The sequence below is a fragment of the Enhydra lutris genome, unplaced genomic scaffold (assembly GCF_002288905.1).
Source record: "Enhydra lutris kenyoni isolate GAN:26980312 unplaced genomic scaffold, ASM228890v2 scaffoldscaffold40, whole genome shotgun sequence".
Lineage (NCBI taxonomy): Eukaryota > Metazoa > Chordata > Mammalia > Carnivora > Mustelidae > Enhydra > Enhydra lutris.
In genome coordinates, this window is record NW_019154124.1 from 6,053,178 (window position 1) to 6,068,293 (window position 15,116).

Sequence of the window (15,116 nt, forward strand, 5' to 3'; positions counted from 1 at the left end):
CTTTCCCCACGATGATTTCTCTCTAGTTAGTGGAAAAGCTACACTCCTGTCTTCTACAGCCCCAACCAATGTTCTTTTCACTGTTGTGAAGGTTAATTTTTTTTTTTGCTGTGATAGATTTCTATCTATTTCTATGTACACATACATCTAAATGCATTTTATGTATATATGTATACACATAGGTATTCTAAAATTTTTTTTTTAAAGATTTTATTTATCTATTTGACAGAGATCACAAGTAGGCAGAGAGGCAGGTGGGAGGAGGGGGGGAAAGCAGGCTCCCCACTGATCAGAGAGCCCAGTGCAGGGCTCAATGCCAGGACCCGAGATCATGACCTGAGCTGAAGGCAGAGGCTTTAACCCACTGAGCCACCCAGGCGCCCCTAAAATATTTTTGATTAACCTATTATTAAAGGTTGTCATAACTCAATTTTAGTGTGCTCCCAGGTATTGTATATTAAGCTATTAGCTTTGTTTTCCTTTAACATTTTAGTGAAACTGGTTGTTAAGTCAGCAATGTGAGGTTAAAAAAAAAAATTCACTGATAACAATTAATGCAGTACTTTCTTTGTTGATGTATGGGGTGTACATACCTCCCACAGAACATTCTCCCTTTCATTAGCCAGTGTACTTCCCACGCTAGGACAAATCTCCCCTCCCTACCAGACTCCTGAATGCATGTGGGGATTAACACCAGTCTTCTGGGAAGTCTGTATTGTCTGTGAGGGATGGAGACTGTTTAGTTTAAGCTGTGGAAGCCCTTTGCAGACACTTTGGTGAATTGAAATAGTTTCGTTAGCTATGTTACCTAGCGTTATAGTATGAGGACCCTTTTCACCAAAGATAAGACTGCAGCTCTAAAAGGGTGAATTTCATGTTATTTGAGATATCTGAAAATAGAATTCTGAATGTTTTCCAGCTTTCTTGTCAGCATCTTTGTGGGTATGTAATGGATAGTCACTCAATTAGTATTTATTAAGTGTCCCCTCTAGGAATAATGATTCGCAGTGTCATGATTTATGAGCACGTTGAAATCCCAAACATACATTGTATTAAAGTAATTTTTTTCTTTAACTTTCTGAATGATAAAGCAATGCATTCAATTCTAGGCAGCTGGCAAATCTTAAGTGTCAAAGAAAGAAAGGATAAAACATTTGCTTTTGAAACAGAGAGCCCTTGTTTTTTGAAAGTGTTTTACCCATGTGTGCAGTTATTATTTTTGTATAAAAAATATTTGTACTTGGCAGACTTGTCTTCACCAAATGTCACAGGGACGTGGGGTAAGTCCTTCTCCTGTTAAGTAGGCAATTAATCTTCAAAGAAATGTAGAGAATGTAGTTGATAATTACTGGATGGAATTTATGTCGTCCTCTTCGTAACAAATTGTTCTTTAAAAAAAAGAGCACTTACATTAGTGTTCCTAGGGCTTTATTTAAATTTGCTTCTGGATTCTAAATTCAGCTGTTGTTCACAAAGTTAGCTATTCACAGAGGAAAGGAGGGTCAATACATTAATTGTGGTTCTGATTCTATTTAATTACCAAGGCTAACGTTTTTGTTCTTTGTCTAAAATCTGTATCTGCATATAAAAACTGGTGTATTTCATTAATGTCAAGACAGAACTTTTATGCACATTTGAACACCACTGATACCAGGTTATGTCATATAATGGATGGTCTTATAATAATAATTTTACAGTCTTAGTGACACATAAAATGACAGTGTGCACCATTCATGGTGCCTTGAATTGGATGGAAATCAGCATTCAGTAAAGATCCTCATCAAGTTTTGAACCCTTATAACACAGGTTGTTTCCCATGTACGCACATCTCCTTTAGCTTACTGCTGGGCTAAGAGGAAGGCTGAAATTTTACTTGTTAAATTTGGAGAGAGTTCTAGAACCAGAAATAAGGAGGAGATTTGCTACGTTTAATTAAGGAAACTCCAGCCTGAATGTGTTATCGGGCTTGTCTGAATTTACAAAGCGGAAAGCAAGTGACCAGCAGGGCCACACACAGAACCCACTCTTGTTCTGTCTTCGTTTTTCCCATCATTTGATCTTTTCAGTGTTTGAATATGCACCCTGTGAGGCTGTTGCTGTGCCCTCGAGAGCGGCCAGAACACCTGGAGGTGATGAGGCCCCTTCTCCCGTGGCCCAGGCTCCTGTGTGTCTGCCCGCTGAGGCTCACTCTGTCGCCGGAGCCCCTGTTGGTAGGGCTCGTCCCTTTGCATGTGCACCGAGTGGACTGCCGGTACTTTTCCTCCGAGAGAACAAGTCCAGATTGTTACATTTCAGGTTTTCATGTCCTTCTGTATTTTTCCGAATCATTTCACACTCAGTGCAGAGTGCCCACATAGCGTGTAGCCTGGACGCTGTGGTGGTCGTGTATGATCCTGTGAATACATGTCCAGGTATTGAAGGATATTTTAAAAATCGTGGGCAAGGGGCACCTGGGTGGCTCAGTGGGTTAAGCTGCTGCCTTCGGCTCGGGTCATGATCCCAGGGTCCTGGGATCAAGTCCCGTATCGGGGTCTCTGCTCGGCGGGGAGCCTGCTTTTCCCCCTCTCTCTCTCTCTGCCTGCCTCTCTGCCTACTTGTGATCTCTGTCTGTCAAATAAATAAAAAAATCTAAAAAAAAAAAAAAAAAAAAATCATGGGCAAAGGCCCGGTGATGATAAGAGTGGCGGTGACATGGGAGTGCGTGCATTTGAAGAAGTAGAACAAGGCCACGGGTCCGCTGCAGAGCAGAGTGTGGGCCAGGCCACAAACACCCTCACGGCCCATCTTGCTGACTTCTGCCCTCATTCTGAGAACCAAGGGAAGGTTCTGGAGATTTTTGCTTTTTGTTGGTTGTATCAGATCATTCCCGAAGACTGGATTTTGTGTGTGCTGGGGTGGAGGGCGTGTTCAGAGAGGACGGCAGCTCTTTGCTGGAGAGCAGTTTCTGTGGGTGGACTGGGGTGAGAGCCTGAGTGGGTGGAAGAAAATGGGGACGGCATGCAGAGACTGTTCATTACTTAAGGATAAAGCAGAGCACTGAACCCATTTTTCCACTCTCCTTCTACTCCCGGGTCCCTGGAAACCTCCCTATTCTCTTACCTTCACTTGGGTCACCCCCAGGGCAGTCTGGGTCCGAGGGTCACCATGTCCCTGCGTGTCCTTGAGCACATCTACTTGGACGACTCCCTGCCGTCTCACCCCCATCTCAAGCTCGCTGGGTCCGAAATCCACTCTCTCTTGCGTCCTCCAAACACTTGCTTTCCCTAATTCCTTGGCTTGGTCATTGGTTGTGTCCTATCTGACTCCTGCCGCGCTACCCATCCCCCAGCCTGCCCTACGAACAGCCCAAAGTTTGTCGTCACCCAGAGGCTTAGGTCTTGCTGATTCACTCTCTTGTTTCTTGGATTTATTCTGTGCTTTCCCTTCTCACTGTCACTGCTTCCTTGTCTTTTGACTGGCCTGCTATACCTCTTAGTGTTTCAGGTAGAAAAGGGCATGGGGGGGCACCGGGGTGGTTCATTCGTTAAATGTCTGCCTTCAGCTCGGGTCATGATTTCAGGGTCCTGGGATTGAACTTCGCATCAGGCTCCCTGCTCAGTGGGAAGCCTGTTTCCCCCTCTCCCCCTCCCCCTGCTTGTGTTCCCTCTCACTGTGTCTCTCTCTGTCAAATAGATAAATAAAATCTTTAAAAAAGAAAAGAAAAAAGGGCATTAGGGATGCCTGGGTGGCTCCTTTGAGCCTCTGCCTTTGGCTCAGGTCATGATCTTGGGGTCCTGGGATCGAGCCCTGCATGGGGCTCCCTACTCAGCGGGGAGCCTGCTTCTCCCTCTGGTTCCGTCTCTCCCTCTGCGTGTGTGCTTTTTCCCTCTCAAATAAATAAATAAAATCTTAAATGAGAAATGGGCATTGTGATACCTACCCTGAAATTTTGCTAGGAGCAGTAATTTAAATGGCATTTGTGAAACAGGGAACAGAGGGGCTGCCTATTTCCTCTTCGCAAATTTACCTCCCTTGTTCATGTTTAGCGACACCCTTTCGTTTTTGCCCTGCTACCAGAGTTGTCTCCTTTTTAAGCTCCTTCGTTTTTTTTTCCTCATTTCTTGCAGGGCAGCCAGACCTCCTTCAAGTCTCAGGCCAGGCTCCAGATCGGATCCCAGCCCTCAGGCTCTGCTGTTGGCTCTCACAAGCCTTCGTTACTTCTTATGTCCCAGCCACATCACATGACTCGATGTTGTCTCAAAACTCTATTTTGACTTTGCTTTGTGGTTTTTGAATCAGAGGGCCCATTTCTCCTTTCTCTTTATCCTCTGATTGTTTTAATGAGACCAGAATTTATTACATAGTTGGTAGGAATGTTATATATGTATAATATATATGTGTATGTATGTATGTATAGGTCTGTGTGTCTTCATAGGCCCATGTATGTATCCCACAAACTGTCGATCATCACAAGGGGTTGGTAGCATCAGGTCAGCTCTGCCGTCTATTAGACAAAAATAAAGTCTCTAAATTTGGTGCGTTTACATCTGTTAAATGAAGGGGGGTTTAAGTGGTTGGTCTTTTTTGTTCCTGCCCTTTGTAGAGTCCTGGGCCTGAACTTAATTATAACCCGGGGAATTATAGAGCAGTTCTTCGAGAAGAACCGAGATAACTCACCCAGATTCTTTGCTTTCTGGTGGAATTTAAAGAATTGAGATATATGGCTAGTTCACAGGATTACGGAAACAAGAATTAGTATGTGGTGAGTGGCAACCCCTATATGGACATTGTGTGATTTTGATCCTTTGAACCCCCATGAGGTAAGGAGGTATTTTACAGATGAGGAAATTGAGGCCTAGAGAGGTGGTTATTTGCTTAAGATACAAAGCTTGTTAGGCTGTCTTAGCCACGAGGCTCCCAGCAACCAGTGGTGCTGAGTACAACATCGTGTGCTCTAGCTTTTGCCAGCTGTGGTTTCCCAACACTGATTATTCCCTAGACCAGACACTATTTTACGGTAGACGGTTTGGAAAAATAGTTTTAGTTCAGTGTACGTGTTCATCCTAGCCTTTATGTTCTTTTCCCTTTCCCTCCCAGACAGTATTTCTATGGTAAATATCACCAAGGCCATAAAAATATTTGGCTGTCTGTTGTGTTAATTTTGTTAGTTATGAAATGTATTATGTGCATGCCTTGTATTTAAACTGGACAGAAAGCAAATGTTTGCTTAATAGAATCGGAAAGAAATGAAATTCATGGCAGATAAATGCGTAGTCTTTTTTGGGAAAGATTTATTTATTCGAATGCACTCACACACATGAGCAGGGGAGGGGCAGGGAGGGAGGGAGAGAGAGAATCTCGAGCAGACTCCCTGATGAGCACAGAGCCTGACCTGGGGCTTGATCTCATGACCGTGAGATCATGAAGTGAGCCAAAATCAAGAGTTGGATGTTCAAATAAATGACAGCCACCCCCAGCCCCTGGATCAATGCATATTCTTAATACGTTATCACTTTTATGTATCTGGAGTATCTACATAGTTCCAAATGAAGGATTTGGTTCCTTGGGTTAAGTGGTGGTGGTGGGAATAATGAGGCCAACAGCTAACATTGTCGAGCTCTTGCCATGTGTGTATGTGTTACATTTGTTATATACATGTTACATGCATGTTTCTAAGTGCTTTATGTTAGCTTTTTTTTTTTTTTAAAGATTTTATTTATTTATTTGCGAGAGACGGAGAGAGCGCACAAGCTGGAGGAATAACAGGCAGAGGGAGAAGCAGGCTTCCCGCTGAGCAGGGAGCCCAATGCGGGACTCGATCCCTGGACCCCGGGATCATGACCTGAGCCGAAGGCAGATGCTCAACCATCTGAGCCACCCAGGTGTCCCTATGTTAGCTTTTAAAACCTCTCCATAAACATCAGAGACATGTACTTTTGTTATCTCCTTTTTACAGATGTGGTAATCAAAGCCCAGAGAGAGTAGGAAACTTATCCAAGGTTACTACACTGTCTTGGCAGTTCTAAATCTGAGTTAATTCAAATTTGCATGGTTCACCATTTAAATACATTATTGAAGTATCTCTCCACTAATGTTATTGTCTCCTTTCCTGGGATCTGAACTCAGTGTGTTTTTTAGGGGGATTGGTAACAGATTATCTTCAAAGTAAAAACGGCTAGGCCTAGTGGAGTACTGAGTTATCTTCAAGGAACTAAGGCAGTCCTTCTCACTGTGTGTTTTTAACAAAAGTATTTTTAAAATTCAGGTATGAAATGCACATTCAGGAAGATCCTTTAATTGTAAAAGATACCATTGAAATGGAAAATTTCATATGTTTAAATGCTGCCTGCTGGGTGGTGCCTTGCTTTGGATTACAGGAGATAAGGAGTATTTATAAGGTTTGGCAGGAATAGGTAAAGCAAACATCTTTTCTAATTAGCAAGCTATAATATTGAATTCAGAAATTGTGTTTTACCAAAAGAAAGTTTGAGCTGATAGAGACCTACAGTTTTTATAAGCTTGAGGAAATTTCTCTTTCCTAAGAAATAATACTACGGATATTGTGTGATAAGTTTTAATGCCTTTATGTTCAAGTCCATATTTACACTCCTTCTGTTTTTTTAGCTCTGAAAAGGACATGGATGAAAATGAAAGCAGCCAGTCCCTGATGACGAGCAGCCAATATCCAAAAGAAGCAGTAAGAAAACGCCAAAATTCAACCCGGAGCTCTGTAGGAAGTGATTCTTCTAGGTTTTCCAGGAAAAGTTTCAAACTGGATTACAGACTAGAGGAAGATGTAACTAAATCAAAGAAAGGAAAGGATGGCAGATTTGTTAACCCATGGCCGACGTGGAAAAATCTCTCCATTCCAAACGTTCTCAGATGGCTGATAATGGAAAAAGATCACAGCAGTGTTCCAGGCTCCAAGGAGGTAGAATTTGGTTTTCTTGTGTGTGGGGGGATGCATATTTACTCTTATTATTACTTAATTTTGCTGTGAATTGTATTATGGCACTCCTTTTGAGCCCCTTTTATGTGATAAGACCTAGGGCCAGGTTCTGGGGAGAAAATTGAACACAGTGCCCTTAAGTTGATAATTAAGCAACGAAGTACATATATTAATAACCAGATCTGATCTGTGGCAACTAGAGGTAGGAATAGAGCATTTTAGATGTATGGGCAAGGAAGCAATTGATTCTAGCTGGTGGGGCTGGAGATGGCTTCCTGGAGGAGGCCGTATGTACTTGAGCTGGGCCTAGAAAGACGAAAAACGTTTTGGCAGTGGTTTTCATGTGTGTGATGGCATGAACAAGGTCATGGAGAGCAGTAAATACAGGACATGTACCGTGCAATAGGAACCTGATTTTTGTTTGGAATATGAATTATGAAGCTTAAGACATTGCCCAGAGTGCTTGGCTTCCCCCGCCCTGCCCCGCATCCTTGGATAAAGCTGTTAAAGCTAGAAAAGAGATTTTCAGATAACTTATCCAGACCTTTAAAAATTGGCAGTAGAGGGGCGCCTGGGTGGCTCAGAGGATTAAAGCCTCTGCCTTGGGCTCAGGTCATGATCCCTGGGTCCTGGGATTGATACCCACATCAGGCTCTCTCCTTGGCGGGGAGCCTGCTTCCTCCTCTCTCTCTCTGCCTGCCTCTCTGCCTACTTGTGATCTCTCTCTGTAACATAAATAAATAAAATCTTTAAAAAAAAATTGGCAGTAGGTCACTGACCTTTAAATATGTGTGTTTTACCTAGGATAAAATGTATTAACATTGGGCATGCAGCTTATTAGAGCAGTGTGGTTCTATTTGCAATGGGGTGGGTGGCTCCTAATTGCCAGAGCCTTCCCCCCTCCCACCACCTTTCTTAATTTCTTGCCCCATTTCACCACCTGTCTCCTTTGGCCTCTCTTTTCTACCAACCCCTGTCCTGCTAGGTTTTGTGGGGAGTGGGGAGAGCGGGAACTTGATGTTGGGAGTGGGGGATGGGATGAAAAGAGTGGGGGCATCCTTGATGGCTTGATCTGTGGTGGGAAGCATAGCAGGGGTGTGAGTTGGTGGGGGTTGGGATGGAGGTGGCGGGAGATCCTTTACCTTGGTAAGTGTTGTTGCTCTTGTTTTTAAGGATATGGGATTAAAAAAACAAAACAAAACCCTGATATTGTCACTTTGATGCTAAGGAATGTACACAGTATTAATCCTAGTTAACAAATTCATTACTGTGAATAATACTTTTCCAACACCTTGTTAGAATGAGGCAGGGCGTTAATAGATAAAACCTGACAACATGGGGCGCCTGGGTGGCTCAGTGGGTTAAGCATCTGCCTTCACTCAGGTGAGGATCCTGGAGTCCTGGGATCGAGTCCCACATCGGGCTCCTTACTCAGCAGGGAGCCTGCTTCTCCCTCTCCCTCTGCTGCTCCCCCTGCTTGTATACTCTCTCTCTCTGTCAAATAAATAAAATCTTAAAAAAAAAACCCACCCCAACACAAACCTTACTACGTGTTTCAACTTTGACAATGGGAGGAACAAGAACCCTCCCCCCGACTTGTTTTCTCCTCCTGGAGAACCAGTATGAAGAGCAGCATGGACCTCAGCTGTGAAGAGGAGGGGTGGGGCTGGAGGCCCAGACGGATAGGCTACCACTGTGCAGTGTATTTCTTCCCTTTTTTTTTTTTTCTTTAAAGAAATTATATATTTAGAGAGCACATGTGCCATAGTGGGTGGGAGGCAGGGAGAGGGTGGATGGGCAAAGAGAGAGAAAAAATCCCAAGCAGACTTCGTCTTGAGTGCAGGCCCAACATGGGGCTCGATCTCATGACCCTGAGGTCATGACCTGAGCCAAAATCCTCAAGCGACAGAGCCACCCAGGCGCTCTTCTGGTTTGATGAGTCACTGGTTCTAAAACTGCAGAAGTAAGCGATGGTAACTTTAGTTCTGTTCTATTTCACTTGGGAAATGAGTGATCACATGAAGGCAGAAATACATCTGCGCCTTCTAAGGATTCGGAGATATTCTAGAAACTGGGTTGAATCTCTGAGAACTTTCCAGGCTAGTGGTTTTGAAGCTCTTATCCTGGTGCCTTTTGAAAATCTGATGAAAGCTGTGGACCCTTTTTTATAATTTCAGTGAGTTCATGGACCCTCTCAGGCTCTTCCAGTAACTCATTCATTCACTCATTTATTCGTTTAATGAGTATTTACCGAGCACCTGCTGTGGGCCAGGCACACAGTTCTAGGTGGTGGAGACAGAGCCATCAACACAGCAGAAAGACGCCCTGCCATTCTTAGACCTTAGGTTTAGTGGAAGAGAGAAACAGTAAACCGATGGGTGGATTATGTGGTCTATTAAAACATGACTAGTGCTTTGAAGAATAAAAAAACAAAGAAGGAAATTAGGGTGATGCATTCTTTAATGAAGTGTAAGTTTTTTTTTTAAAGGTAGGAGATTTTAATTTTAATTTTTTTTAAAGATTTATTCATTTATTTTAGAGTGCAGGGGAGGAACAGAGGGAGAGGGAGAGAGAAACTCAAGCAGACTCCATGCTGAATGTGGATGGAGCCCGATGAGGGGCTCGATTCATGACCTATGGGATCATGACCTGAGCCGAAACCAAAAGTCAGATGCTCGGCAGACTGTTCCACCTAGGTGCCCCAGCAGACTTTTTAAGTTGAAGTATAGGGGTGCCTGGGTGGCTCAGTTGGTTGAGCATCTGCCTTTGGCCGGGTCTTGGTCCTAGAGTCCTGGAATCGAGCCCCACATTGGGCTCCCTGCTTGGCTGAGAGTCTGCTTGTCCCTCTCCCTCTGCCCTACTCGTGCTCTCTCTCTCTCAAATACATAAGTAACATCTTTAAAAAAATAAATTGAAGTATAGTTGACATATAATATTGGTCTGAGATGTATAACATTCTGATCTGGAAATTACATCCATTACTCAGTGCTCACCGCTCACCGATAAGTGTAGGTACCCATTGTCACCACACAAAGTTATTACAGTATTATTGACTCTGTTTACTATGCTGTACTTTTCATTTCTTAACTTTATTTAATTCATGTGTGGGGGGCAGAGGGAGAGAATCTCAAGCAGGCTCCATACCACCCAGCATGGACCCTGAGGCAGGGCTTGATCCTACGACCCTAAGATCACAACCTGAGCCAAAATCAGGAAACACTAATTTTCCTGAACCGAATGAACCACCAAGACACCCCCCCCCACAACCCCACATGACTTAATTTATTTTACAGCTAGAAGTTTGTACCTCTCAGTTCCCTTAATCCATTTTACCCCTTCCCCTCCGCACCTCCTCTCTGGCAACCCCCAATTTGTTCTCTGTATGTATGAGTCTGTTTCTTTAAGTTTGCTTGTTTGTTCACTTTTGTTTTTCACATTCTACATATAGGTGAAATCATACGGTATTTGTCTTTCTCTGTCCAACTTATTTCACAGTTGATTATTAGCTTGAAAAGCTGAGATCAGGATGAGTCTTAGTTGGTATTAAATGCAATTCTTTCACAACAGAAACCAGCAAACACCCTTCAAGATGAAATTATCTATTCATCTATTGATGGACACTTAGATTGCTTCTGTATCTTGCCTATTGTAAATATAGTTAACCCTTGAGTACAGATAGCATACAATGTGTGTGTTAATGGATTGTTTGTTATTAGTAAGGCTTCTGCTCAACAGTAGGCTATTACTAATTAAATTTTGGGGATGTCAAAAATAATGCATGGGTTTTTGACTGTGCAAGGGTCAGTTGCCCTAACCCTCACATTGTTCAAGGATCCGTTTTCATATTGTAGTAAATATAGGTGTGCATAAAATCTTTTTAAATTAGTGTTACCTTCTTCAGATAAGTACCCAGAAGTAGAATTGCTGAGTCATACCGTATGTCTGTTTTTAATTTTTTAGGAAACCTCCAAACTGCTTTCCACAGTGGTTGCACCAATTTACGCTACCAGCAGTGCATGAGCAATACCTTTTTTCCACATCCTTACCAGTGCTTGTGACTGACTATTTGAGTGGTGTGAGTGGTGTGAGGTGGTATCTCATTGTGGTTTTGATTTGCAGTTCCCTGATGAGTGATGTTGGGTATCTTTTCATGTGTCTGTTGGTCATCTGTATGTTTTCTTTGGAAAAATGTCTATTTCGGTCCTCTGCCCATGTTTTAATTGGATTATTTGGTTTTTACTGTTGGGTTGTATGGATTCGTTATGTATTTTGGATGTTAACCCCTTATCAGGTATATCATTTGCAAAGATTTCCTGTTCAGTAGGTTGCCTTTTTATTTTATTGATGGTTTACTTTACTATGAAAAAGTCTTAGTTGGATGTGGTCCCAATTGATTTAGTCTTGGAAGATGGTATGTTTCTAGGAATATATCCATTTCTTTTAGGTTATATAATTTGTTGGCATGTAATTTTTGTAGTGGTCTCTTATCCTTTGTATTTCTGTTTTGTCTGTTTTAACTTCTCTTTCATTTTTGGTCTTATTTATTAGAATCCTTTATTTATTTATTAATTTATTTATTTTCAAGAACCAACTTTTTGTTTCATTGATCTTTTCTATTTCAAGTGTCTATTTTCATTTCTTTCTGCTCTGATCTTATGTCATCAGAGCTGCTGTTTCCTTATTTTATTTCTAGATGATCTATCCATTGATGTAAGTTGGTGTTAAAGTCCCTTAGTATTCGTGCATTACGGTCAACTTTTCACTTTACATCTGTTAATATTTATTTTATATATTCAGGTGTTCTTATGTTAGGTGCATAAACGTTTACAGTTGTTAAAGCATCTTGTTGGCTTGAGCCCCTTATTATGTAATTGCCCTCTTTGTCTCTTGCTACAGTCTTTGATTTAAATTCTATTTTGAGTGATAGAAACATTGTACCCCAGCTTTTACCTTTTACCCCCCCTTTCCCTTATGCATGGAAGTTCTTTTTCCATCCCCTCACTTTCAGTCTGTATGTGTCTTTAGGTCTGTAGTGAGTCTCCTTCAGGAGGCATATTGATGGGTCTTTTTTCTTTTTTTAATCCATTCTGTCACCCTTTGTCTTTTGATTGGAACATTTAGACCATTTACATTTAAAGACCTTGATAGGTATGTACCTACTGCCACTTTGTTAACTGGCCATTTTGTTAACTGTTCGCTGGTTGTTTTTGTAGTTCCCTGATCTTTTCTCCTCTTGCTCTGTTTCCTTGTGATTTAATGATTTTCCTTAATTATGGTTGGACTCCATTCTCTCTTTCTTTCTCTTTCTTCATATGCTACAGGTTTCTGTTACTTGGAGGCTCGTGAATAACATGTCTCTAGCAGTCTGTATTAAGTTGATTTCACTTCAGTCCAAACACATTCTAAAAGTGCTGTTCTTGATTCCCACATTTATGTATGTCACATCAGATTTTCATGTTATTTTGTGTATCCCTTTACTCATTTTTATAGATATAATTGATTTTACCACTTTTGTAACTGTCATACTAGCTTTATAAGTGGTTGATATACTACCTTTACTATGTGTTTGCTTTTACCAGTGAAATTTACCTTTCACAGTTTTCTTCTAGTTACAGCCTTTTCTTTCCACTTAAAGAATTCCCTTTAACATTAACTGTAAGGCCGTTTTAGTTGTGATGAACTCCTTCAAATTGTTTGTCTTGGAAACTATCTTCTCTCTTAACTATTCTGAATGATAGCCTTGCTGGGTACAGTATTCTTTTTTTTTTTTTTTTTTTTTTTTTTTAAGATTTTTTTTATTTATTTGACAGAGAGAAATCACAAGTAGGCAGAGAGGCAGGCAGAGAGAGAGGAGGAAGCAGGCTCCCTGCTGAGCAGAAAGCCCGATGTGGGGCTCGAACCCAGGACCTGGGATCATGACCTGAGCCGAAGGCAGCGGCTTAACCCACTGAGCCACCCAGGCGCCCCTGGGTACAGTATTCTTAGTTGTAGGTTTTTTTTTCTTTCAGCTCTTTGAATATATGATGCCACCTGCTTCTGGTTCAAAGTTACTGAAAAATCAGCTGATATGTAACTGTTTGCTTTTCTCTTGCTGCTTTTAAGATTCTCTGTATTTAATTTTTGCCATTTTAATTGTATGTGTTTTTGTGTGGACCTCCTTGGTTTCATCTTGTTTGGGGCTCTCTGTGCCTCATGGACCTGGATGTCTGTTTTTTTTCTCCCCAGGTTAGGGAAGTTTTCAGCTATTCTTTCTTCAAATAAGTTTTTTTTTTTTTTTTTAAAGATTTTATTTATTTATTTGACAGAGAGAGAGATCACTAGTAGGCAGAGAGGCAGGCAGAGAGAGAGGGGGAAGCAGGCCTCCTGTCAATCAGAGAGCCTGATGCGGGGCTCGATCCCAGGACCCTGAGATCATGACCTGAGCCGAGGGCAGAGGCTTTACCCACTGAGCCATCCAGGCACCCCTATTTCTTCAAATAAGTTTTTTGCCCTTTTCTATCTTCTCCTTTGGGGAGAATGTTATTACACTTGATGGTGTCACTTTTTTCTTCTTCTTATTCACTCAGTTGCTTTCTGTGACCCTGTCTTTCAGACTGTTGGTCTGTTCTCCAAAATTCTTTAATCTGCTGTTGGTTTTCTAGTGTATTTTTTATTTGAGTTACTGTATTTTTCTGTTCTGACTTGTTCTTTGTTTTTTCTTTTTGTTGAAGTTCTCACTGAGTTCATCCATTCTTCTCTCTGGTTCAGTGAACATCTTTATGACCATTACTTTGAACTCTTATCAGGTAGATTGTTTATTTGCATTTGTTTTGCTCTTTTTCTGGGGTATTATTTTATCATTTGGATCATATTCCTCTGTCGCCATATTTTTGTCTGAGTCTCTGTGTCTTTTCTATGAAGTGGGTCTGCTGTGTCTCCTGTTCATTCTTTTTTTTTTTTTTTTTTTAAGATTTTATTTATTTATTTGACAGAGAGAGGGAGAGCACAGCAGAGGGAGCAGCAGAGGGAGATTGAGAAAAAAACTGTTGGCGGAGCAGGGAGCCTGATATGGGGCTTGATCCCAGGACCCTGGGATCATAACCTAGTTGAAGGCAGACACTTGACCGACTAAGCCACCCAGGTGACCCTCTGTCTCCTGTTCTTTCTTTTTTTTTAAAATAAGGTTTATTTATTTATTTATTTGACAGACAGAGATCACAAGTAGGCAGAGAGGCAGGCAGAGAGAGATGGGGGAAGCAGGCTCCTTGCTGAGCAGAGAGCCTGATGTGGGGCTTGATCCCAGGACCCTGAGATCATGACCTGAGCTGAAGGCAGAGGCTTAACCCACTGAGCCACCCAGGTGCCCCTCCTGTTCTTGAAAGTAGTTGGCTTGTGTAGAAGGTGTTTTGTGGTGCCCAGTAGTGCACTAATCCCTGGTCACCAGAATCAGCCCCTCCAGAGTGTTTACTGTATGGGCTGCATATGCCCTGCTGTTGTGGCATTCCCACCAAAAGTGTAAGAGAATTCATCCTGAAGTTTTAAGGGTGCAGCATGTTCTTGGTGACCATAGGCACAGTGTGTCACATAGCTCTAGGGCTTCCTCATCTTGCTTAGCTGGAACCAAAATGGCGCATTTCCCTGGGGCCCTAGTCCCTGGCTGCCCTTATCCACTTTCTGATTCTGTGAGTTTAACTGTTTAGATCGCAGCGCAGGGAACGGTGTGGTATTCCATGATCCTTCACATTCACTGTTCACCATCAGCTTTCACTCCCCCCCGTACCGCTCCCCATCTCTCCCCCACAGGTCTACTTGACCTCCCCTTTGCTTCACACACTACTGGGCCTCTATCCCTGTTTTTCACTGACGAACCAAGCAATGTACCACAGCCATGTCTTTCTTACACACTCTTTCCCTCTGAGGTTAGTGATTCCTTATTTGTCATCTGCTTAATACCTTTGTATGTATTTATGGCTAATCATTCCCCCCCACTCCTTCTCAGTGGCATTCCTGAGGAGAGACTCTGAGCTGGTCTCTCAGCACTGGGTTCTTTCTGGGCTGACAGCCCCTCCCGTTTGCCTGCACGCTTCCATTCTGGAGTCTCACCCCTGACCTGGGGCCCTTTGTTTCCTCAGTGCTGGCTCTGTTTCCTGCACCCCACTTGTTCCTCTTTCTTGGCTGTGTTCTCATTTTAGTGGAGCACATTCCTAAT

General features: G+C 42.3%; 1 protein-coding gene across 3 annotated transcripts in view; it reads left to right on the top strand.

Annotated features, from left to right (window-relative positions):
• LOC111155331 (N-acyl phosphatidylethanolamine phospholipase D) overlaps positions 1 to 15,116 on the top strand; it is a 53,252-nt gene that overhangs the window by 14,791 nt on the left and 23,345 nt on the right. For 2 of the 3 annotated variants that reach the window (XM_022515479.1, XM_022515478.1), the window contains exon 2: positions 6,604 to 6,910. In XM_022515479.1, coding sequence (XP_022371187.1) covers positions 6,617 to 6,910 — 294 coding nt within the window. In that variant the 5' untranslated portion in view covers positions 6,604 to 6,616. Of the gene's footprint in view, positions 1 to 5,846; positions 5,862 to 6,603; positions 6,911 to 15,116 lie in introns of those variants that run through there. The other variant, XM_022515480.1, reaches the window with a different exon arrangement.